This window comes from Melanerpes formicivorus, unplaced genomic scaffold, assembly GCF_026170545.1.
Source record: "Melanerpes formicivorus ecotype bairdi unplaced genomic scaffold, bMelFor1.0.p_v2 SCAF_12, whole genome shotgun sequence".
Taxonomy (NCBI): Eukaryota; Metazoa; Chordata; class Aves; order Piciformes; family Picidae; genus Melanerpes; species Melanerpes formicivorus.
The window spans coordinates 11277612-11302300 of NW_027142364.1; the positions used below are offsets into that span (position 1 = coordinate 11277612).

Sequence of the window (24689 nt, forward strand, 5' to 3'; positions counted from 1 at the left end):
CAGGACCATTCCTCTGGGCTGCACATGTTAGCTTGATCAGAAAGATGCTGTGATGTCCTTTCCCCTTGTCACCCTCCAGCTCACGCAGTCTTGCAGTCACACCTGCTTGTCTGAGATCACCAATGTTTGTCTGAATATAGTATGGCCTGGGTACACAAACTATTCAACACAATGAAAGCACAACTGGTGTTCCTCAGCGTTCAGTGATTTCTGAATTCCAGCAATATGTTATTAATTACAGATGGGGTTATTTGGAAAGCTTCATCACTACTGTCAATTCAACTCTGGCAAGCACAAACATGCCATGTGTCTGTATTGCTGAAAGAAAACCACAACCTGGCTGTAGGAAGTAGTGAAAAGAGCCCAGAACTTAACCCCCAAAATATCAACACATTTTATTCAGTCACACAGTACAAAAGCAGAGGAGAAAGCTGGTTTTGTTAAGAGTTTCTGCTGCTGCCACTGCAGGATTATTAATCCTTTAGAAGAACAAGCAGTCCTGTTATATCCACTACTGCCCTGACAGCCTTAGAGGTGGGGGTATCTACATCCTTCAGAGGGCCTGGGGAGAAGCTTCTCCAGAACACGTGCTTCCTAAAGGACACTTGTCCCCAAACCACTTGAAGGGCAGCTCCATCTTTAGCAAAGAGTGCAAGAGCCACCTCTGCACAACAGGTAACATTTCTCCTCTACAGGTTGAAGCAGAAAATAGGGCAATAGAATAAAATAAACAGCAAAAAAGCTGAAATTGGTCACTAGAATTTCCTATGTACCTTGCTGCTATGGAATTTTAATCTTTAAATGCTTAAGGTCTTAGCCAGCCAGCCAGCCAACCATTATATCCTTGAGCATTAACCTAGTTTGTAACAGCATTGGCAGGCAAAACAACTTTGTGTAACGTGTCCATGCTGTAACAAAACCACACACATAGCAGTCTAAATTATAGAGATACTAAACCCATTTTGATCCTCTTCAGCAGAGCTTGCAGTTTTTATTACATTAATCTCCTAATAATCATTCATCATGCTGACTTGTCATTTAGTGAGCTGCTTTTCCACAGTAACCAAGGTCACCTGGACTCTTGGTCGGTGCCTTTTCAGGATGGTTCTTCTGCCACAGCAACAGGTAGAAATAAAAATATCTTGTCTTCAGAAATACTTCAGAAGGCCATTGTGACTTTTTTTTTTGCTACATTTCTCACTTCCAAGAGCTGGAGAGGTATTTTCTTTTCTTATGCAATCAGAAGAGCACTCAGCGATGGCTCTTATGTACAAAATTCATGCATTAAACAGCTGAAGGCTTTGCTTCATGAGGTAAGAACATCATCCTCAACAAGGGTTTTCATGTTTTTAAAGTGTGCAATTCTTATTACTGGCTTAACAAGGGAGCAGTCAAAATAGTAGATCAGGAAAAGGCTTCTATTTTTGGCAATATTTAAAATACAGACACTAATTTCCTAACTTCAGTAATTTATCCAGGACATCCAGCAATACATCAGCCTCTCAAGGACAGAGGCACTTGTTCAACACAGTAAGTCAAGGGTGATAGAACACTAGAAGAGGCTGCCCAGGGAGGTTGTGGTATCTGGAAAAGTTCAAAACCCACCTGGATGAGTTTGTTCCTGTGTGATCTACTCTAGGTGATCCTGCTCTGACTAGATGGTCTTTTGAGGTCCCTTCCAACCCCTACCATTCTGTGATTGTGTTAAGCCAGTATTCCTGAGACAGGGCAAGATGAGGTTGTATCTGTGCAATGTCCAGCCTCAAGCTAAGAGCATTACCCTCTTTTCCCCTCTACACCAAATCCTACAATGCAGTTGGAAACAAATCCACAATTCACCAAAGAAAAAAACCAGAAGAGAAAAAGCCCCCACATTCCAGGTCCCCCACTTATCTCATTCAGACCAAGATCTCATAAGTGGACAGATAAATAAATGAATCAGAGCACTGTGGGGTTTTAAAAGCAGAACACAGGTTTATTTACAATCAAGTTCTTATGGGCAGCTGAATAAATAAAACCCCCATATACTCTAATTCCCCTCTGCAGAAAGTGTCTGAATGAAAGGCTAGGTTAGAGAGATGCTTGTTACAGCAGCCACCCCCTAATCCAGCCCCTCCACAGAACATACTTCCTTAGTAAAGTATTAACAAGAAAGAAGAAAATAAAGTGCAAATAAAAAGGCAATAAAACGCTGGTGGCTTGTCTTGAGGCCCAGACAATGTGGAAAGGTTTGGCTAGATCAAGTTGCGCTGGGTGGCTCACACCCAGCCATATGACGGTTTTGGATGCTTGAAGGGGGACAGAGCCAAGACACTTCTCCATAGCACAGAGGGCTCCAGCACAAACAGGAATATTGCACATGTGCTCAAAAAAGTGGCAAGTGGCCTGGAATTGCCAGCACCAAAACAATGGATTTGGGATTTAATCCCACTGCTCTCCTGTGTTCTATTATCAGCCGCCAGGACAGGACGGATGAACAGAAAGAGGGACCAAACATCTATATTCTGGTACTGATGTCACACTACATTCTCTTCATCACAGCAGCACAACAAAATTTAAACTTCTCTCTCTTCATACACAGTAACCAAACTGTCTGTGAAATAAAAAGATTCAAAATCTTCTGTTTTGTGACACCCAAGGTGTTGAAGGGCATTTTAACAAAAGGGCAAAGGAGTCTTGAAGAACAGATCATTGCTTCAGAACAATCTGAACTGGGCTTGTAACTCAAAGGCAGAGTTGCCAGAGCCACAGGAGACTCTTTAAAAGCTGTTCCAACACTTCACACCGCCTAGGACCTATCCAAGTTTCAGGATCTTCTCACCCCATGCCTGAACCAGGCAACAAGAACAGAAGACAGGAGACAGAACACAAATTATGTCAACATACACAGTAACTTCTTTCCAACATTTCCAACTCAGAAGTTTAGATACATTTGTGTGACAGGGTATTTGGCACAGCTGTCTGGTGAGGAATCCCACTAGTATCTTCGGCTCCACTTGGAGCACAGACACTGCATGTAAAGGCATAACTAAGTAGCATTCTCCATCCAGAACAGCTAATCCCTCACTGAGTCCAACTACCACAGTGCAGTTACAGCCGTAAGAAGTCTTCAACTCAGGCTCTTTCTCCATTGCTTTAGAACTTTCTTCTGGAAAGTTAAGCCCATGTGCTTGTTCATATCCCAATTCAGGATGGATCTGGGCTCACATCTCCATTCTGTTCAGACACAGACCAGCACCACCATACACAGGGGCACTGGATGCTCTGTCTTTAACCCTTCATCCAGTCAAAAATCAGACCACAGGACAGCTTTGTTTCCTTTGTCCACGCTGACAACATGGGCACCTGCTGGTGACCACGCGACTGCATTGATAGGAGAACTGAAAGGGAAGCCAGGTACAAGTTTACAAAAAACCTGAATTCCACAACAGCACTTAACACTGGAATAAAATGTTACAGTACTCTAGCAGAGAAAGAAATACTCTCAGCTCTCCAGAGACTCAAGCTTTTAATAAGCCTAAGAGATACAGTTTCTTCAGAATGTATTAAATGGACTTTATTAGAACCACATCTCAGTTTAAGAATTTGAATAACCAAGCTAACCTTACTCAAATCTAGAAAATACAGCTATATGAATATGCATATTAAAGATTCTTGCACAAGAATGCAAGATGGAAAGTTCTACTATTACAATTCTTTCACTGCTCAGCAAGATTAACAATCCAGATGCCTGCTTTAGATTATATGGCCAGCTTCCTCTCACTCTCACCTGTGATGTTTAGCAAGCGTCCTCTCCAATTTCCCAGTGAGCACATTCCAAACATAGAGGGCCCCATCAGCTGAACCAGCAGCCACATAATTACCATCAGGGCTATGAGATCAGAGAAGATGCAGAAGGCAGAGAATAATTTTCAAGTCAACAATTTGGCAGCACACATCATCCCACTCAATTTCTTAAGCACACATCTTTGCATTAAGCAGTCTTTCAAGAACTGTGTGTTACCAGCAGGGAACACTAAGAGGTGAAAGCACTTAGAAATCAGAAAGTTTCCAAGACACTGGATCAACATCTCTGTCTTGACAAAGAGGTAATGTTGGACAAAAACTGTCCCAGTTTTTCTAGCTGTAAATTGGTACAATGCAGTTAAGTATAAGTAATTACTTTTGCTGGGGAAAGATACATTAGGTATCTTGCTTACATATGACCTTACCTGAACACAACTCTTGTCCAGTCAGAGCCACATTTGAATCCCTGGGCACTGGAAAGTTAGAATCAGAGAACAGTGAGTTAGTTTATAAGAGACTTCCATGCTCTCACTAAAGGGCATGGATGGATTTCTACATGATTCACAGTAAGCTCAACTTATTTATCACAACTCCCATTTATTGTACAGCCTCCTCAATTTCACCTGAAGAAATTCTTTTCTTCATGCCAAAAACTTCTAAGCCAAGCTGTCTTCTTTGAAGAGGCAAATGAAAAAGCCCATCACAACAGGTCTTTGCTGTTAGACTCCAGAGAACTTTACTACCCATGCAGAAAAAAAGTTAAGAGACTGCTCTCTCCAAGACATACTGAAAAGACTTCAGCACTGGAAGCAGTCCACAATCTCAAGTGCTGAAATTTATTATGTTACTGTGGAGAACATATTCACCTGAATGTCTGCTTGACAGCACTAACCCGCAGATCAATGATCTTCAGTAGATCATCACGGGAACAGGTCAAAAGCTCTGTTCGCTCTGAGTTCAGGTCCAAAGCTGTGATTCTTCCAAGCAGTTCTAGTTCTTTTACTATGCTTTCAGTCCTAATGATAAAAAAAAAAAAAAAAAAGAAGAAATAGAGAGAGTAACCCAAGGTCCAGAGGCTAAACCACCGCATCAAAACTTTGACTTGTAGAAGACAAGAAAAGGCATTACTATTTTATTACTGGATTATTCTCATGTTTTGATTCTTTCTCAAGCCAGACCTCCCTCTGTGGGAGCAGACTAGTGTCTGCTAGTAGCAAGACACTACTTTCTCACAATCCCACCCTCTCAAAAAAGTAACTAACATCCAGAATAGCAAGTGTACTGACCGATCTGAGAGCAGATTGTGTTTGCAGAAACAAAAAAAATCCCACCAAGATTCAAACAAAGTAGCAATAAAAGTTTCTTTCAATGCTCTTCTGGAATTCTCTTAACAGTCTCATTAACTCCAAGATCAGAAAGAAGAGTTCCCTAACCTTTATTAGAATAAGCCAAACCAGGTTGGAAGAGACCTTCAAGATCGTGTCCAACCCATCAACCAATCCAACCCACCCAAACAGCTAACCCATGGCACCAAGCACCCCATCAAGTCTCCTCCTGAACACCTTCAATGACGGTGACTCCACCACCTCCCCGGGCAACCCATTCCATAGCGCAATCACTCTTTCTGTATAGAACTTCTTCCTAACATCCAACCTGAACCTAGTTGGGATTGTACCTGGACAGTAATCCCATAACCATTTTTACACCACAAACTCTCTTAAAATAGTTTTACCTGATGTCCCAGAAGCGAATTTTCTTATCAAAATGTCCACTCATTACACATTGCTCGGTACATACGATGTCATTGCAGCTAGATCCTGCAAACACTGTTTTTATACCTAAAAAGGATAAACCAGTGACACAGAAATTTGTACTGAACAAACTGATGAAAGCAGACAGAATATAATCACTATATTACACACACAGCAGCCACACAAGCAATGTCCAAGGAGAGCCCCAGGGCAGACAAACTCTATCTTAGAATAATCCTGATTTAAGTCTTCAACAACCTCTCTGCCCTTCCCAATCTCCTTTGCTGTGGCTAATATCCCTTTAAATGCTCCCATGACAGCTGGTTTGCTTCCACTTTGCATTTAGACAACTTGCTTGTTAAACAACATGAAACATGTCCTTGACTTATGTTTGTAGTCCAGGTATCAAGGTAACCTTGAATACCAACTTCTGTTTCACTGCAAGCAGGTTTAAAAGCCACCAATAAACCAAGGAAATAAGGAGTTTCTCCCAAAATAAAATCCAGATCCTAGCACTTCCTCCATTTAGTACATATCCAAGAGACACTTCCATCCACCTCAGGGTTGAAAAACTCTGGCCTGACTGAAAGTTTTTAGTGGAAGACTAAAACACCCATCCTCAAACTGGTAAACAATGCTCACATAACACAGCTGCTGTTAATGTAATGCCACTAACAGTGCTTCCTGCATACACAAGAGTTCTTACTCTTATTTCAGGTAGCAGGTAGAAAGAATTACTTGAATGACAAGGGAAGACAGTATGGCTGCTAACTTTTGCCTTTTTAGACTAGCACGAAGATGAAAATATAGCTGATGTCAGACTTCCATTATACTCAGTAGAAGCACAGAACACAGATGAAAGACAGAAGGTAGGCTTCCTTACAAACTTTGCTGCGTAGGTCCCAGAGCTTGAGGGTCCGGTCGTGGCTTCCCGAAACAATGCGTGCATTGTCCAGCAGGAACTTGGCCGACAGAACTTTGCCGCTGTGACCTGTCAGTGTGTGCTGAGGAGGAGACATGTACATGGTAAATTGCAGAGGTTCATTTGCTTCCTCTCCTGGTAGCTTACTAGTTCTGCTATTTAACAACTCAGACAATCTTAAAATCTCAATTTGCATGCCAACAGCAGTGCTTGGAGAAAAATAATTAAAGAAATCAGTTACAATTAAACAGAAACCAACACTGAGTAGGAGTGCTAAGTACCACAGAGCTCAGCCTGAACCTGGGAGACACTAGTCACCTTTGGTCGCAGCTACTCAGAATTTGCAGGCTCTCCTCAATGCTCCATGCACTGAAGGCAATTGCAACATGGCCTTGCAGGCACCATAAAGGGGATGAGGGGGTTAAAGCATGCTAAAAAATCGAAATTGTGCCATCAGAATTTTATAATAAGCTTCTCTCCATAATCCAATAGGGTATCTAAGTCTCAACTGTTGTAACATCATGATGTCTGAAAGCTGGGACAATCAGGGATTTCAAAAAAACTCCCTGCAGCAGTTTCTGTAACTGCAGGGAGAGGCTCTGTGGGACTGGGAAGAACATGAACCTCATTCACTTCACATTGCTGAATACTTCTATATTAAATTCATGAAATAGGTAACAACTGAACTGTGAAAAATATGAGACAAATCTTTGATATGCAAGTTAGATTAGTAATTATCAAATTACACAAAGCAACCTAGACTTGGGAAATAAAGAAAAATCCCCAAGAACAACATCATGTGGGTCAAGTCTGGGGAAAAAGCAACCTTGATACACAACACAAATTCTGAAAGAACAAGTCACTCCATAAAGACCATTTAGTCTTAAGGACATGAACTCCAGAAAGAAGTATCTAAACTTTCACTTTGCATCTCTCTCCTGCACTTGCTGCACAATCCTTGTGTATTTACAGTTACTAAGTGGTTTAAGGTAAAATTTTCACCCTTACTGCCTCCATACCACACATACTCAAAGACCAGCACAGATGAGGCCATGTCTTGATTACTGGACTCAGTTTTGGGGTCCTCACTACAAGAAAGACATTAATGTCCTGGAGCATGTCCAGAGAAAGGCAACAAAACTAGTAAAGGGTTTGGGGAACAGGTCTTGTGAGGAGTGACTGAGGGAACTGCGGTTGTTCAGTCCAGAGAAATGGAGGTTCAGGGGAGACCTTGCTCTCTAAAACTTCCTGAAAGGAGGCTGAAGCTAGGAGGATGTTTGTCTCTCCTCCCTAGTAACAAGTGACAGATTGAGGAAATGGCCTCAAGTTACACCAGGTGAGTTTTAGATTGGGTATTAGAAGAAACCTCTTCCCTGAAAGGGTTCTCAAGAGACTGGAACAGGTTTCCCAGGCAAGTGGTTGAATCCCCATCCCTGGAGATGTTTGAAGGAGGCAGAGATGTGGTGCTGAGGGACATGTTTCAACACCAGACTTAGTAGAGGTAGATAATGGTTGGACTCGATCTTAAAGGTCTTTTCCAACTGAAACACTTTTATGGTTGTTTTATCTCAGCAAACACTGCATGCACTCACCCAAAGCTGGTAGTCACCAAGGACAAAAAAGTTACAGGAAGATACCATGAAGCCAGGTAGATGTTTGCAAGGTAAGTAAATTTTTGTAGTGAGTAATCTATAGTTTGTTAAAATTTTACTCACTATAATTCATGCAATAGTAGGTTTTGCAGCCAAACAGAAGCTGCAAAAGAACTGATGTTCTCCATGTTCCTAAATGAGACCAGACATCTCCACACTGAGAACTACAATATAGCTGTAGGTTGTAACTGACACAGTATAGAAGATTCAGAACATCAAAGCAGCAACTTTGTCAAATAAGAAGTTGAGGGAAAATGTATATAGGCATGTCAATTAGAAAACCAAACTCCTAGAAAATTGAATAGAAACTTTTCTTCTGGTCAATAAAATATGAATCCTTTTTTAAAGTAAAGCTAAGTGTTGGAGAAGAACAAGAGTACAAAGGAGTTGAAAGGACAGAAGGAAGTATTTCAAAAGACAGAAGAGAACACTTTAAGGCTTGCTGTCTTGAACAGCTACACTCTTGCTTTGAAGACCCTTAAGAGAAAAGATTCTGCTTAGAAGTGTCCCTAAATGCCCAACTTCCAAGACTGTCATGCCCCCATTAGACAAAACTGTAAATACAACACAAGTAGCCTTAGCACTACTTTGCCTTCAAGAGACTCACCCGTAACCGATTGTCATCAACCGTCCAGATTCTGCTGGCAAAGTCATTTGATGCTGCTAAGAGGTAAGAACCCTGCAAACAAGAATTATTTTAAAACTACTTCTGCAAGTCAATAAACAAGTTAAATTCCAAAGTATTTCCAGTAAATGATTAAAATTGTATTAGTGCTGTAGTGCCAGGAAAAAACCCAGAACAAACCAAAAAGTAGCACATACCAGTAATGAAATGTTAACAACTTTCCAGAAGGCTATGGTTTTTCTCCTCAAAATGATTTGTAGAACTGTAACTACAGATAAAACAAATAACCATAACCAGATCAAAAAAACATTCTTCTTTCCCTTCTGCTGCAGAATGGAAATAGATTCTATCATGGAGTTCTCTCCTCTTTTTGGTTTTTCACAGGGAAAAAGCACAGCATCACTTACTCCTACTGCTGAGAGGGACTAATTCCACTCTGAGGTCTAATTCTTGCTATTGTCATCATAATTCTAAACATTTAAAATCAACATTCCAAAAACTAAGTATATCCAAGGAGAGATAAATTGCCCTGTCTGTGACTTTTGCCTTAGGGATCTTTTGAGTCATCCATGATGGAGAATGGACACAAGATTCATCCTTGCTCTTGTCCATCTCCAAGACTTTCCTGTATCCTGAAAGGCCATTAAGGCAGTTCTCACCTCAGATGTGCTCAAGCAGCTTGCCAAAATCAGAACTTGCTAAAAATCATCTTTCCTTACAGATTAATAGTGCCAGCAAGCCTCTGATATGAGCAGGTCAGTGTTCAAAGGAAGGATCCTTTTGAGTGTGTACCAATAAAGTTTAGCACACAGGATCACCTAATAGAGGAAATTACATCAGCTTTGGTCTACTGTCTGTGCAGTACAAAGCACTGCATTATGGAAGAGGTCTCAGCAGAGAAGTCAGATCACATGTCCAGTTATAACAATCCAAGACCCCAAACTCCTTCAGGTTAAGATTGTTGGATGCTGATCTCAGTCATGCCTCTAATGCTTCACATTAACATGAACTGAATACATCACAAAATGTCAGCAAACACTCTGCCAGCCACACCATTACTGTATTGTGACTGGTGAGAAATTGCTGGGAGAAATGGTCATGGAAGTGCAAGTCCTGGGTAATCAGACCTTTTACTATTCATCACAGACCTCAGCAGAGCACTTTCAGAAATAAACCTCACAGAAATAAAGCCTCAGTGTATTTTCTGCTTTTGTGCTGTTATGTCAGCCTTAGTGGAAAGATGAAGACTGATTTCTTACTTCAGGCAAAGCCTAATATATTTTGTTATAAAATAACAGGGTCTAACAGCCAGCCTCCAAGCTGTGTACCATCTCCTGACCTAATGCAAAGATGAGAATGACAGGCTGTAGTGTATCAAAACCTTTGGTGGAATTTTTAACTATTTTCAGTTACTCATAAATATTTTATTTAATTTCTTACATAACTTTGCCAAGGGTTAGAATGGAAATTGGTAGCAGAGTAAAATATACTTCATTTACTCCCAATTACAAACAGTGGATATTACACAGATACTCACAGCACTATCAAATTCTATGCTTGTAATCCCAGCATTACTACCAGAGAGGGAACCTTTGGGCTCACACCTATCTGCACAGAGAAAGACGAACAAGACTTAAGCAATGGATTAGAATAGAAGCTGACAAAGTGAACTGTAATATGAGTTTGTTCAACAACCCATCATACCCCAAAGCAAAAAAAGTTTACCTCCCAAGACTTCCCAAAGCTTAACCCTCCGGTCCATGCCTCCTGTTGCTAGTAACCGAGAGCCAGGGCTGAACTGCACAGCATTCACCTCCCCATCATGTGCGTCCTGAGGAGTGGGAGGAACAGAACAGCCATCCAAAATGGAGTTAGCACAGACACAACCCCCCACAGATCAGCAAGCTTTAGAACTTAGTTATACAGAACCACATAGTATGTAAGAAACAAAGCCACAGACTGAAACTCTACTATGGTTGATCTTGTACAAACAGAACAAAAGGGTTGGTCTCACCTGAAGACAAAAGAATCCACACAAAAACATTAGCAAGGACTCAGAGATAAACTGCCAGAAGCCTAACAAAGCTTCCCAAGGATATGCTGTATAATGTAAGGCTTTCAAATTTACATCAGAAAGAGGAAAGGACAGAAAACAGGTGGTATGCTGGAGAAAGACACTTTTTATTTCTCCATCTAGAGCCAGTCGTGGAACATGATCCAATCAGTTCATGAAACCAAAGAACACTCAAGTCAGGCTTGAGTTAGAAAAGTCTGCTAGAAAACAGCATAACATATTAACTGCATTAATTTAGTGTATTGGTGATAATGCTGCTTTACATTGGTGATTAAGTAGTACCAACACAATTGTGATGGCATCTCACAGACACCTTGGCCTTAAGCTCTGTGTGGTTCCTACCTACAGAGGCAGTGATATCCCTGTACCTGTTTTCTCAGCTTAATATTTTGCAGCTTTTTGGCCACTTACTAGTGATTCTTAACTTTTTAAAACCTATGAGAATTTTAAGATTCCTTCCTTTTCCCCAGCATTTATTTCATTGCTTTATATTACTTACCCACACAGTATTAGCACCACATTCTTAATTCATTTGCTGCATTCCTTTTAAAGTATTTTCAGCAACTGCACTTTCAAAATCAGTCTGCCTGGAAAACACATTTTTCTGAAACTTGTTGCTTGAACTTATTTTGCCAACTCATATTTAGGGGTAATCACACTTCAAATCTGATCTTTCTACAAATGCAGAAGAGCCACTCACAACAAAACTGGTCAGAAGATCTTGCCTAGAAACCAAGCCAAAGAATGACAGCTGAAGTGACTACCTTCTCCACTTTCCCAAGCCTGTTCTACTCATCTCTCCCATGAGCCCAGTCTGCTCCCTGCATCCACCAAACCTCTGGCAGAGTCCTGGCATGCTCTGCTGGACCTAGACATGTCCTCACATGCTGTCTGGGCTCTAAACACGTATCATCCTCAGAAGGAATATGTGGATTCCCATGAATGACCTGGGACTTCTTACTTCTAATATTGCAGGGCTAAGCACACAGAACCTCTATTCTGCCACAGTCTGGCAGGGTTACTGCTGCAGCTGTTCCGACTCCTGCTGCGTGATGGGGAATTGGAATAGCTTTCCCTACATTGCCAAGACTAGGAATCAGCATAGTCTACTGGGGTTTGCCTCTCCATACAGGGAAGATAGGCTGCACTGCTCTTGGAATTTCAGGTGACATTGCAGAAGATCCAGAGAAAGGTAAAACAAAACATAAGCTCTCAGTTCTCAAAAACCTCACATACACAGCTCTGTTTACGATGGCAGGAATTAGCCAGGATTTACTTCCGTCCATCAATTGTACTTGCTGTACATAGCCAGAGGAGTAGAGAGACTACAACATATTGAAGCCATGAACTGATGCTCCCCATTCAAGGCAGCTCCAGGCTGTTACTTTGGTTATGATCCTACCCTCACTTAAGGTTTAGCACTGCTACTCCCTCCACCCTATGATGGCCACTAGAGATGATGGGACAAGGACAAGCTAGAAATACATAAGCCTCCATGCTTTTTACTCCAGATGAAAAACATAAGCCATTTCATATGCATGAAATATCCACACTGAGAATCAGAGTGCCTGAGAAAGCTCAAGAGGAATGTTAAAACAAGTACCTAAGTTACAAGACAATTTACACCAGTCTGTCATCCAAAGGGCAATGCCCTTCACAGAAATTTAAGTTTGGCTTTGTAAGATCAAAACAACACAAGAGGTCTCAGTTTGAAAACTTTAGATCACACACAACAAATGAAGACACCCCACTACCGCAAGCTCCTCTTTGGCAGTTCTGTTGGATGACATTCAGTGCCACAACTCCCTTCACTGTGGAGAACTGGAACTGAATCAATCACAAACTGTCAGCAATCTCTTCCTCAGTCATAGCTCTACTATGGCATGACATAACAAGGACTGCTGGGAGCCAAGAGGGTAATGGAGTGTATTTCCCCTGTGCCCTCAGACCTTTTACTGTTCATCATTGACCTCGGTAAAACAGACATCAAGCACATTGGCTCAGAGAAGCAATTTGCTACCAAATCACAAACTCCTTTTTGTTTGGCAATGTCAATAGAAAGTTGGGGAGATCAGTTCCTACACAGATAGGATTCATTTCCTCCAAAGACAGTCAAAGTAATGGTAAAGCAGAGAATTCCTTCTATACTTACGAAAACACATATGGCAGTAGTGGGCACTCTCACTTCCTTACTGGCACCAGCATGTGGCTCTACATTATCCTGGGGAGCAGGGAACGAGGACAGAGAACGCCTCCTAACATGAAATCAAGGAGACACATTTTAAAACAGGAAGTGAATCCTAGTTCTCTTGAGTTCATCCAGATCTGTACCTGTCACTTAACTACACTGTACAGCAATTAAAAAAAGGGCAAAGGAGTTTAACTTTTTCATCCTATCTTTCAAAAATTCATTTGTCATGTAACATATGTAACATTACTTGTAGCTTTAGATGTTTCATAGCATGCCAGGCAAGTTACCTGAACTGATTACTGACATCACTTTGGAACAAGGAAGAGAAACATGGCAATGACTGCAGCTGAGTTCAGCTGGAGGGACTCTAACTCCATTATTATGTCTAGGGAGACTCAACACCATTGCAGCACTGCACCCCAGACAGTAAAACACTCCCTTCAAAAGCTTGGGTTTTACCATTTAAGCAAAGATCGTTCACCTAATGCACAGCTTAACTCAGAACATTGGCTCCACTCTGGATACTAAGCACTGAACCAAATGACCTAAATAACCCTATTAAAGGAGCAAAGTGCAGTGGAAAGTAAGAGCAAACCCCATGTATTTGCTCCACAAAGAAGGGCTCGTATCCCCTGTGACCGCAGACAGGTTCTAGCCAGTGCTATAAACATCTGAAATCAGGATAACGCAGCTAGGTTCCATGTTACTTCAACGGAATACATTCACATGCTGGACTAAGAGTGGATAATGTTTTCACCTGGCAGCATCGGAAGACTGATGTCCCAAAAGGGGAGACTCAGACAGACTGGAGGGAAAGGTCAGAGGTCAGCACACGGCAAGATGGAAGAAACAGGAAGTTGAGGAGAACAAGAAAGAAAAAAGAAAGGCAGAAGCTAGAAGAAAGGCTGAAATAATTTGTTTGTATTCCCTGCATCACCAAGATTTTGGTGTACATTGAAACCAATATACAAAACAAAGAGGTGAAAGTGTTCTAACCTACCCAAAGATATTAGTGATAGAGTCCAGAAGGCCTCCAGCTGGTTGGGAGAGTCGCTTACTGAAGGAGGGGAGGACAGGTTTAAACCTGATGAATAGCTTCTCCACATAAACATCAATACAAACATTTCATAGCAACAAGTCTCTGGAAAGACTCCCTCCCCTGCAGACCCAGTCCAAAGATAGAAAACAAAGGCAGACATCAGTTCAAAAGTCACTGTAACTAAAACTCAGAACATCATCTGTGAGTGAACTTTCTTCAACTTCCCTCAGCTTCCACCTTCTGAATTACTGGGTTTAGATCTAACAGTCTGCCAAATCTGAAGTTCCAACCAAATGAATCCTTGCTTTCGTGTAACTGCCTCTTACTTTCCACTCACTGCTGTTTCAGACTAAGGAAAAGATGCATTTTACCTACATGAAGACTATTTTCAACATTTCAGCTAAATACAAAACCCCAGTTATTTGCAAAGACACACTGGTTTCTTGCATATTAATAGCAGAATAATACAACAGGTACTGTAATACCTATGCTACTGTCTGTCCTCTTTTTCAGCTTTTGCTTTTAAGATTAAACACACATTTTTCAAATGCTAGTGCAATACAGGTAAAACAGCAAAGGAAAACCAGCACTTCTGACACACAGCAACTGAATGTAGTATATGAAATTGATGTCCAAAGGCAAATAAAAAGTCCAAGTAACATTCCCAGCATTGTTCCAACTCATACCCCTTGTTCTTTCTCAATGACAAAGTACAAAAATCTCTTGGACTACAAACCTGGATGTTTGGCTCTTAGTTCGCACTGGAGATGTCTCCTCAGCTGTGTCAGAGGTTTCATCTGCAAGCACTTCAATATCATCATCCCTGCTGAAATGAGAGAAAACACCTCCTTTTCAATTAACCAAAGCTTCCTATGAAAGCCACTCACAAATGCAGATTAACTGAATGGCCCATACTGTTCAGGGTCTGTCGGTGTCTGCACCCAACCCATATCTAGGCTTATTTAGCTGCAGTAACCTGTATGCAGATCCAGGCAACACACATACCGATTGGTCACTGCCAGAGATACTACATTCAGCACAGGATGTCTGCAAACAAGTACACACCCCACTTCAATTTCAGTTTTTCATTTCCAGCTGCCAATCACACTCTTCACTGATCACAGTGCTAGATTTCCCTCTCCCTAAATTTATCCTACATCCTCTCCAGATTCTCTTTACTACAGGCGTATTTCAGCTTGCAGTACCTACATACAGCATATAATGACCTATCATAGCTGAGCAAGACTTTGTTACAGAGTGAATTATACGTGCTAAACAGTGAAACGTGTTTGAGTTATTGCCCCAGGGATATCCTATTTTTCACAGGAACTATTAGAAAAGGCACAAGAGTTTGAATTTTCCTTCTTCATTCAAACTAGACATCCTGATTTGTTTCTGTACTGTTGTACTTCCGGTGCTGCTCCGTAAGAGGGGTTTTAATTCACTTCACTGAAGTGTTAGTGTGCAAGTGAACAGAAGTGTGAGGTTGATGCACGTATCAAAAAATGAATCCATCTAAACTACACTGCTAATGCTAAAAGGTTTTTCCCCCATTAGTCATACTGGGTCCTGACAGTCCAGCAATTTTTTCCTTCAATGATGTTTTTTTTCCCCCCCTCTACAGACAGTTTTGCTGGACAACTATATTTAAACACATTCTACCAACTGACCAACAGTCATTTGACTGTACAGGAAGTTTAAATTCAGCATTTAAGTGGGAATAAACATCAGAGTACACCCAGCTGCAAGGGAATCATAGAGAATGGGACCATTTTTAGTTTAGCATTTCAGAGTATGCCTTTTATGCTCTGAGGACAGTATACATGAAAACACAATGGAAAATACCTGTGATGGAAAGCATCAGGCTGACATTTCAATAAAAATTATGCTGATGTTTCTTTTTTGAAATCTAAAGTTTGAGTTACTAAAACTGTATGTAGCAAAAGAATTCTCTATCTTAACATTTCTGAGGTTAATATAAAACCTATGGTGTACTCCTTGAAACGCTGCCATTTTTCCCTTCAGTAATTAGCATACTTATACAATACAAACCCTCTAAAATGAAGAGATTAAAAAAATCCAAAACATCTGTGAAGCAGAGTTTGAGCAATTTACAGGAACAATAACTTTCCTGCTTCTTTTAAATAGGCTTCTCTAACTTTTTAGTAGCTCATGTCAAATTAAACAGCAAGACCATCACCCACAACACGAAGTCAAATGATGTGCTGTGCTACAGCTACCCCTGAGCTCAGCCCCAGGACAGGAAGGTCTTACTTTGGATAATAGGAAGAAGCTTAACAGGGAAAGCAGACATTACATGTGTTTCCTCTCTCACTGCAATATTATTGAAGAGTTTAACATTCTAATGAGCTCTACCATGTGTATCACCACCCAGGAGTAAACACAGCAGCAAGAAGCACAAGATACTAGAGATAGGTTTCCCAACACTTAAAAAAGCAGTTATCTCCTGTATACTGTTTCAGGACTGAAGAACTATTTTGGAGACCAGAGGCATTGCATAACAAATGTTTTTCTGCTGACATAATATATATTTACTGCATGTCCCACTCAATTTTCAGGCCACGCCATCTATTTCTAGGCATAACAGATCTCCTTTTTCTGGAAGTTTAGATAGGGAGAGTTACTGTTAACTTCTGACTTGACCCGAAAACTTAAACACTTCTCTACCTCACCAAATTTAGAAATACAAAGATATTTGTCATGCATTGGCAAAAAAAAAAGCATGAAGTGATGGAGACACTGTAACTCAAGACTGCTTACGGTTCAACTGGCAGGGGCTCTTTGGCAGCTTCTGCTAGCTCCTTCTGAAGCCTGGCTTGTCGTCTCCTGAGAGAAAGTAAGCAAGGTTATTTTGAAAAACGACCTTAATGCCAAAGATTATTCTGCACAGGTTAGACAAACTTCCTAAGATTTATTTTTTTAAATCTTAAATTAAAAATCAGACCACTGCCCTAATTTTATCCTACTTTTCAAGATACTGAGCACAGGAGAGGCAGTCTTCTTACTGTGAATAGCAACAAAATCCATCAGGGTGGCAATAAGACAAAGTTCACTTACAGCTCTACCTATGCAAATGCAGATTTGCTTGAAGTACAAGAAGTCACAAAAATAAGGATTATGTTAGTAGAGATAATACAAAGCTGCTAAGTACTGAGACTTGTACTATAGCTCTTAATCTTCAAGTATTGTTAGCTGGAAAGTAAGGTAAAGCAATTCAGGAAAACAATTTTATTTTGCAAGGAAAAAAAACCCACAAACTTATTTTGCAAGTTATACATAGCTCAGTCTCTTGGCAGCTGCTCCTTTTAGTGGAATGCAAAAAAGATTTAAGTTCATTAAGTAGACAAAAGGATAAAACTAGTAGTATCTAGGTGCAATATGAACATGCTAAGTCCAAAGCTAATACCAGTTAAAAAAAATCCAGTTTCTATCTGACTTATGATCTTCAGCCCACAGTTCAGTGTTGCTCAAGAAACAAAAGAACATGTTTTATTCATTTAAAAGGCAGGAATTTTCTCACAAAGCATCTGTCTGTATAGGCCAGAAGGAGGAACACAAAGTTCAGGACACTCATTGTGTTGTGTGAGAATAGAAAGATCTGAGATTGAAACTGAATCTGGTTTTATTCTATGCACTTGTAAATACTCAGAAATATATTAGGAAGCCGTTTATCAAAGAGAGGTCAGTCTCACCTTGAATCCTTTTCATTTTCTGCATTCAGACGATTGGCTTCTTGTGCTTTCTCTGCCATCCAACGTGAGACCAGCTCCTGGTTGTCTTCAGTAGTTTTCCTAAGTTTCTCCTCCAAGGCATTGAAGGTAATCTGGAGAGCATCATATTCATCTTTCAGTGTCTGATTAGCTCGCTCAAGATCTTGCAGTTTGCTACGCAATTCCTGGCACTCTGTTTCCAGTTCAGAGATCTTTTGCAAATACTCTGCAATCCTGGAATGGCACAAAACACACAAAACAATGAGGAATTCCTGTGGGACCTATACCAGCTTCTTTGTGCCTAACAAAGGAATTTACAGTCCATGACTAGAACTCCTAGAGACTATTAAAGCACTAATAACTTAACCAGATGTCTGGGTCTCATACCAACCACACAGATGAAACAGTTCCTACTCACTTTGCTTCATTCATCTGCATCTCTCTGTCCTTCTGCTGCATTTGGTTATTCAGATCAATTACAGACTGGGCCAGCTAGGGAAAGGAGAAAATCACATTACAAAATGCAAGAATGACAGCTGGATAACACAGTGAGCAGCAACCAGCAAGACTACAGTTCAATCTAACACTGCAGCTACAAAGTATACCTTTCAGGCCTTTCATAGCTCTCTAATGCAGATCTATTTACTGCCTCTATCACACACAGGTCAGACTATAATGGGAACCCAAATGAGTTGTCAAAAAAGTTACTGTCCTTTCACATCTCACTCCCCTCAAAAAGTTTAACAAACAGAATGCATATTAGGAAGAATTTTTTTTGGAGTTGTGGAAAAAACCAATACAGAAAAGTTGCCAAGTAAAACTAACAAATGAGTACTAACCACCATGCAACAGATCTCCCTGTTACAGCCATGACTGCCATTACAGGAGACAGGTAGCTCACATACTGTAAACACAGGTTTCATGAAGTGTTCCCACAAAGAAAAAGTTGCTGGTGGAGTCTCTCCAGTACACAGGAAATAAAAGCAGAGGTCAACACTAAAGGTGCTGCTGCCAGCTCACAGCTGCTCTGTCAGTGAGCAGCAACAAGCCCCACAGAGTGCAGAGCCCTGGCTGCCTGGGGAGAAGAAAGAGTTTTAGGAGTGTCTGCCTGGGTAAGTGGCCTACTTACCTGTGGGGTTTGGCTACTCAGTGTACACCTTCTATAAAAAGCTGTTCCCCCTTTGGAAAAGTCAGAATTACTGACACTGGGAGCATGTCCACAACTCCAATGAGATGTGATCTAAGGAGCATGGTAACTTTCCAGGTCACTCTCATCTCTTCCCTGTAAAACTCTACAGTACCATTCAGGTACTACTAGCTCCTAGACACATTCAAACCCATGGCTGTGTTTTTAAAAAAACAAAACAATTGTGCCAGTGAAGCCTCCACATCTTCCTGTGCAAAACCCCCTAGAATAAAACATATAGGGTGCTTTTTTCTCTCTTCAGGGCCTAAATTTCATAGCTTACAAGACTCCTGGCCTCTATACTGCATCTACATTGCAGAACCAGTACTCCCTTTTCAGTCTAACACCACGGCACTCTCAGCCTTTGCTTGTGCTTGTTTTGTCCCCTTTTTTATAGGGGCAGTCCTGCAAAGTCAGACAAAAGTAGTACAGAGTCACCTATTCTTTCACTCAAAGACTTTTCCATGTAGAACTGGCAGTCATGTGCAGCTCCAATCTGCATCAGGTCCCTCTTCTAATAAATACATGTAAATCTCTAAAATCAAGTGCTTCTTAAAAATCATGCTATGCTGAAAATGTAAGCTCTTATCTCCTGGTTGTCAGTTTTAAAAACCCACCATGTCTGGTTTATTTTGATCAACAACACAGGGAGCTTAAAAAGACTGTACATGAAAAGAGGAAAAACAATGTTGAATGAGTAAGTGTGGTAAAATGAAGGTCATGTTCTCAAAAGGTCACATACAGACCATGCAGAACACAGAGGACTTTCTAACCTCGCCACGTTTCTTATGCAGCTCTGTTAGCTCCTCTTGATGCTTTATCTTCAATTGTGCCAGCTCCTGCAACTGAGCATCATTCCACGTTCCATCATGTCCTGGACTGAAGTTTGAGAGAAAGAGGATGTCAAAGTAGAATCCAATTACCTCTGTGCCTCTGACATTCCTCTCTTGGATTTTCTATACTACATCAGACACTAAACCACAGTGAGCTCACCCACAGCACACTTCTTGCCAACCAAAACATAGTAAACATACTGAGCACTCTATTCACTTTTTTATACCTTTCTAAAAGGGAATTCAAATGAAAGATGACTTAGCCTTTGCTTAACTCTGCACGAAGGCAATCAAGTCTTAAAAGTGAATTCTCCAAATTGTAGAAGAACTACAAGTATTTTGCCACTCCAAATTTGTTTTAGAGTGGGGCAGTGGGCCTTGAAGATGGTAGCTATCCAGAAAGAGCATAGCACAGGGCAGAGAAATCAAAAGCCAGGGAACCAAGGGTATACTCCCAGGCCCTTGGGTTTATAGTCCCAGCCATTTCTCCATTGCCCAAAGTTAACAGCCTTTCATTGTGTAACAGCTTTGGAGTGATTTTAAATTATGTTCTACAACACAGTGCTACTGTGAAATAACCTGAAACTTCTATACACCAGAAGAACACACATCACCTCCAAAACAACTATGACTGCAACACTTATCATTCACGTCTTTGAAAGCACAGAGACAAGAACAGAATCTCTTTCTAAAGCATACAGAAACATATGCACAATCACACAGACTTCCAGCAAGTTTGCAGATATATTTTAAATTACAACTTTAAAAAAAAATAGTTTTATCACTGTTGTACCAGAGCAATTGCAAGCAGCTGTTTCTGTAGCCATTCTGTGCTAGAACAATCCAGTAGGAAACAGATAATGCATTCAAAAGCTGAAAGGGTCTCACAATGAGAATAGTAACTTAATGCTCCTCTCAAAACCAATCAACATCTCATTGAACTAATGGTGTTCTAGAAGACACTCCATTTGCAGAAAACTCTGTCCAAAGAGCCAAGTCCTGTGATAACATCCAACACATCCTGTAACTCTGGCCTCTATAGCCACAACTAGATAATCTTCCTTGGTGTTAAGGTAATAAAAAGTTTTTCTTGGGCTATCTAGGCTGAGAGAATTCTGTTTGGAAAAAAAAGTCACACACTGAGGGTAATATCAAATCTCAGCTTATGATTTATTTTGAAGATGCTATTTCTGTGCATTTCTTCTCATCCTCATCTGTTCCAGCTTCATCTCTTAGGAGCAGCTTTCAACTAGGATGAGATTCCCATAAACTAAAGGTGGTTTGAGACAGTTGCAGGCATCAAAAAGCTTTTGAAATCTTTCACATGGACATCAACTCCAGCCTGCTGGCCAAACACTGACATTTTGCCTGCAAAACCAGTTCTTTTCCTTACCAGTAATAGCACACAATAGCCTTAACTGTATTTATGTTTTGTATCTTAGACACACACAGAGTTTTGCAAAAAAAGCTTCAGTGAAGGACGCAGGAAGCAATTTCCACAGAAGTGTGAACACTCTGAGCTACTTAGTCTTGACTTTTCTTCACTTATACAGAGCAGAACCCAACAGCCTTTATCTGCTGGGATTTACTGTCCAGACAAAGTCCAGACTGCATATTGGTTTGCTATGGATTCAAGTGCCAACAGAAAAAGCAGCATGACTCCCTGTCTGCAACACTCAAGTGCTAGTCTCTGGTTTGAAAGGAAGTTTCCAGAAAAGAAACTCTGCTAAAAGCAGGCAGAAGACACTTTCTTTTTAGCCTATGGTGCTCATTTAGGACATCGAATCATGATTTTTGCCATTCTCCTCTTCTACATGGTAACAGAGATCAAGAGAAATTAAGATGTCAGTTTCTCCCTGTGTTGCAATGCTCATAAAACTAAATAATTTCAAGAGTCATACCATAATCATTAGCAGCTAACACCAGGCAGATTTTATAAGCATTACAAAGCAGAGACCAGAAGCAAAAGCTCCTGGTGCACCTCCACACCCTGAATTTGTGATAAATTAATATCTCTGAAAACTTTCTTTCTGCACTGCATGCTGCAAATGTATTGAAACTTGATTGTATCCTTAGTTACAATTAATTTTTAATTCAATATACCTTCCAGTTTGTTTTATTCCAAGTTACTGTAGTAACCTACAAGCTGTTTGTGTATTGCATCAAACGATGGTTTAGGGCACACTGTGCATGACAGACAGCTGACTGACAGAAAAGGAATTTTAAATACCTCATCTCATGTCTGCTTTGCATCTCATATTTTTCTGCTTGAAGTTTATCAGCCAGCACTGCATGAAGGTCCGACTTCTCTAGTAGCTTGTTATCTAAAAGGGCAAAAAGTGTAATTAAGAAGATAACCAAAAAGCATAAACAGATTCCCACCCTCTTCTTCTACCAGCTAAGATCTAGTATCTTTAATTATTCAGGCAAACATTATGTAAGCCTCCACTACAATAGTGTGCACGCCTCTCTGATGTCAGCAGGCTAAAGCAGTACAGTTCCTAAGAATTCCTCATTAATCCACATGCTACATGGGACTGGTCTTACAGCAATTCAATAGAGGCTGCTCAAGTGTATTGTCATCCGCTATAACAGAAGGAGTTCAGACTCTTTATAGCCCTTCAAGCAGTACTAACATGGAAAAATGACCTGTCAGAGAATTGGTCACGTCCAACACTGCCCAGTCCTGCTAAGGCTCGTTTGTTTTCTGCACCCCCTGCTCCCTTCCTGCCCCTAACACAAAGTACCTCACTGTGAGCCAGCAGCACTAGGTGACACTCTCGCTCCCCACGCACACACTTTCTATTTGCTCCTGTCACAGATGAGGCCGGAGAAGCATAGGCAAATAAGCCCTGGGCAGAAAGTGTTTGCCCCTGAACAGTTCTAAAGTTCACAAAGACTAAACACGTGGGCAACAGCACTATTGTGCTCAATTCCACAAACATCTGAGCGGGAATTGTGCAGACAGGTTAGAGCCATTCAATCAGTGTCCGTAACACACGTTCAGTTTCGCCTGGCAGGTAACCAAAAGAAACAACTAGCTTCATTTTCTCAACAGCGTACAAAACCCAACTCCTCTCAGTTCTAACAAACATCTCCCAAACAATCTGAAAATCACGCGAGGCCTCAGGGAGCCTTTACTACCCCACTCCCACTTTCCGAGGAGGGAGGGGAAGAAAATCCTCCCCTCGGCCTCGATGCCCCCCGAGGCGATGATCTTACACTGCCCGATGATCTCCTCGAAGGCCTGCCGCTGCAGCCGGTCCCGCCGCCGCAACTCCGCCGCGATGTGCCGCTTCCACGGGGGAAAACCGGCAGCGCGCAGCCCCGACGCCATCTCCGCGGTGCAGCTGCAAGGGGCAAAGGGGGCGACGGCCGCCCAGGTCGCGGCCCGCGAAGGGGGGCCGAGGGGAGGGGGAGGTGGGCTGCACTGCCGTGAGGCGGCGAAAGACCAGTGCCCGGCCCACAGAGGGGCGAGCGCGGCGGCGAGGAACACCCTCTCAGAGCCAGGACTGGCCCGGCGCGGCCCGCAGCCCACGCCCCACGCCCGCCATGGCGCTGCGGCCGCGCTCTGTCAGGGGCCCTCAATCCTCCGCGGCGCACCTCAACAGCGACAGTAGCTGTCCTGCCGCTGCCTGTCTACCTATTTCCCCACCCACGGTTCCACAAACCCCACTACACTTTTTCCCACACCCGGAGGCCCCTCTCTGCAAACCGTGGGGTCAGTCCCCACCGCCAGGCGAGCAGAAGAGCAGACACCCTTCTGAGGGGAGAAGGCCTCACGCCGCGCCATTTTGTGCCTCTTCCCGGAAATGCGTGTGAGCATTGTCGCCATCTTGAGAGGGGCGAAGTCCGTCATCCGGTCCGAGTCGCCATTTTAGGAGGGCTCTACTCAGCCTTCTATAGGCGCATGCGCATCCCTCGTGTCGCCCTTCCAGGGCCTACCATTGCTGTCGGGTGCTGCCGATCTCTGGGAGGGTGGGGATGTTATACCAATCCTGGGTTGTTCTTGCTGAAAGCACAGCATCGCCATGCCGGTCGAAATAAGTACCGACAGCCGCAGTTAGGGAGGGGAGGTCTAGGGGGCTGGCCTACTCCTTCCTGGCAGCCGATAGTGCCTGCTCTGGGGAGAAATCAAACCCCTCTGCCCGCCCGTCCCCACCGCCCCCGCTGTCATAGGACCGTCTTGGTTGGAGAAGACCATCGATTCCAAGCAGCATCTAACTCCACTAAATCTGGTACTAAACCACGTCCCTCAGCACCACATCTCTGCCTGCTTTAAACACTTCCAGGGCTGGGGATTCAACCACTTTCCTGGGCAGCCTTCTCCGCTCTCGGAGAACCCTTTGAGTGAAAAGTTCCTTTTAATATCCGACCTAAGCCCTCCCCTGGTGCCACGTGGGGCTGTGTCCTTTTGTCCTATCACTTGTTACTAGGGGGAAGAGCCCGATCTCCTCTTGGCTCCAACCTCCTGGCAAGGAGTTACAGAGTGTGAGAATGTCTCCCCTCAACCTCCTTTTCTCCAGACTAAACAACCCCAGTTCCCTCAGGCAGCTTCTGTCCACTTACGGCTTTGGGCAGGGGCCAGGAGTGGGGGTTTTCGGCACTGAACATTGGGTCCCTCTGAGCTGACCAGAAAGGAAGGAGGTGCATGCCCGGTGCTGGAAAAGCATAGCCCTAAGGTCACCCATCAAGGAAAAAGTCTTGGTTTGCTCTTTGAAGCCTGTCTGGCTTCCCTTCTTCACCTGGGTGACTGATGGGATGAATCTAGGAGTTTGAGAAGACTCAAAGAAGTTGATATTATTAGCATAATTTATTTTTTCCAGCCACCCGTGTGGAGAGTGCTGTGGCTTCACTAGGATCTCCTGATACTTAACAAAAGGGCATTGTGAAAGGACA

The 24689-nt window shown here is 42.2% G+C and overlaps 1 protein-coding gene and 2 non-coding genes across 8 annotated transcripts; all 3 read right to left on the reverse strand.

Annotated features, from left to right (window-relative positions):
- Window positions 1-1949: 1949 nt before the first annotated feature.
- Window positions 1950-23613, reverse strand: ATG16L1 (autophagy related 16 like 1). Of its 6 annotated transcripts, none has more exons than XM_068145316.1 (19): window positions 23013-23613; window positions 22021-22114; window positions 19731-19836; window positions 18190-18263; window positions 17754-18005; window positions 16822-16887; window positions 14777-14863; window positions 14002-14058; window positions 13759-13806; window positions 12963-13065; window positions 10462-10567; window positions 10274-10344; window positions 8719-8790; window positions 6421-6541; window positions 5519-5624; window positions 4653-4802; window positions 4212-4259; window positions 3770-3871; window positions 1950-3380 (listed from the first exon to the last, which is right to left on the reverse strand). In XM_068145316.1, the coding sequence occupies exons 1-19, from the start codon at window positions 23125-23127 to the stop codon at window positions 3287-3289; spliced, it is 1872 nt and encodes a 623-aa protein (XP_068001417.1). In that variant the 5' UTR covers window positions 23128-23613; the 3' UTR covers window positions 1950-3286. The 6 variants fall into 6 exon arrangements, with proteins under 6 accessions (XP_068001417.1, XP_068001416.1, XP_068001419.1 ...); XM_068145315.1 differs by having other exon boundaries at window positions 14777-14866; XM_068145318.1 differs by lacking the exon at window positions 13759-13806 and having other exon boundaries at window positions 23013-23612.
- Window positions 9623-9885, reverse strand: LOC137444752 (small Cajal body-specific RNA 6). The gene has a single exon (XR_010988261.1). It is a non-coding gene; the product is annotated as a small Cajal body-specific RNA 6 (non-coding RNA).
- Window positions 12511-12781, reverse strand: LOC137444753 (small Cajal body-specific RNA 6). Its single transcript, XR_010988262.1, has one exon. It is a non-coding gene; the product is annotated as a small Cajal body-specific RNA 6 (non-coding RNA).
- Window positions 23614-24689: the final 1076 nt, after the last annotated feature.

Coding starts and splice junctions, on each gene's coding strand:
- ATG16L1 (XM_068145315.1), bottom strand. CDS start 23,127: ATGGCGTCGGGGCTGCGCGCTGCCGGTTTTCCCCCGTGGAAGCGGCAC. Junction 18,006..18,189: donor ATGCAGATGAATGAAGCAAA/GTGAGTAGGAAC, acceptor GTGCCATTCCAG/GATTGCAGAGTATTTGCAAA. Junction 13,807..14,001: donor TCTATCACTAATATCTTTGG/GTAGGTTAGAAC, acceptor CTTTCCCTCCAG/TCTGTCTGAGTCTCCCCTTT.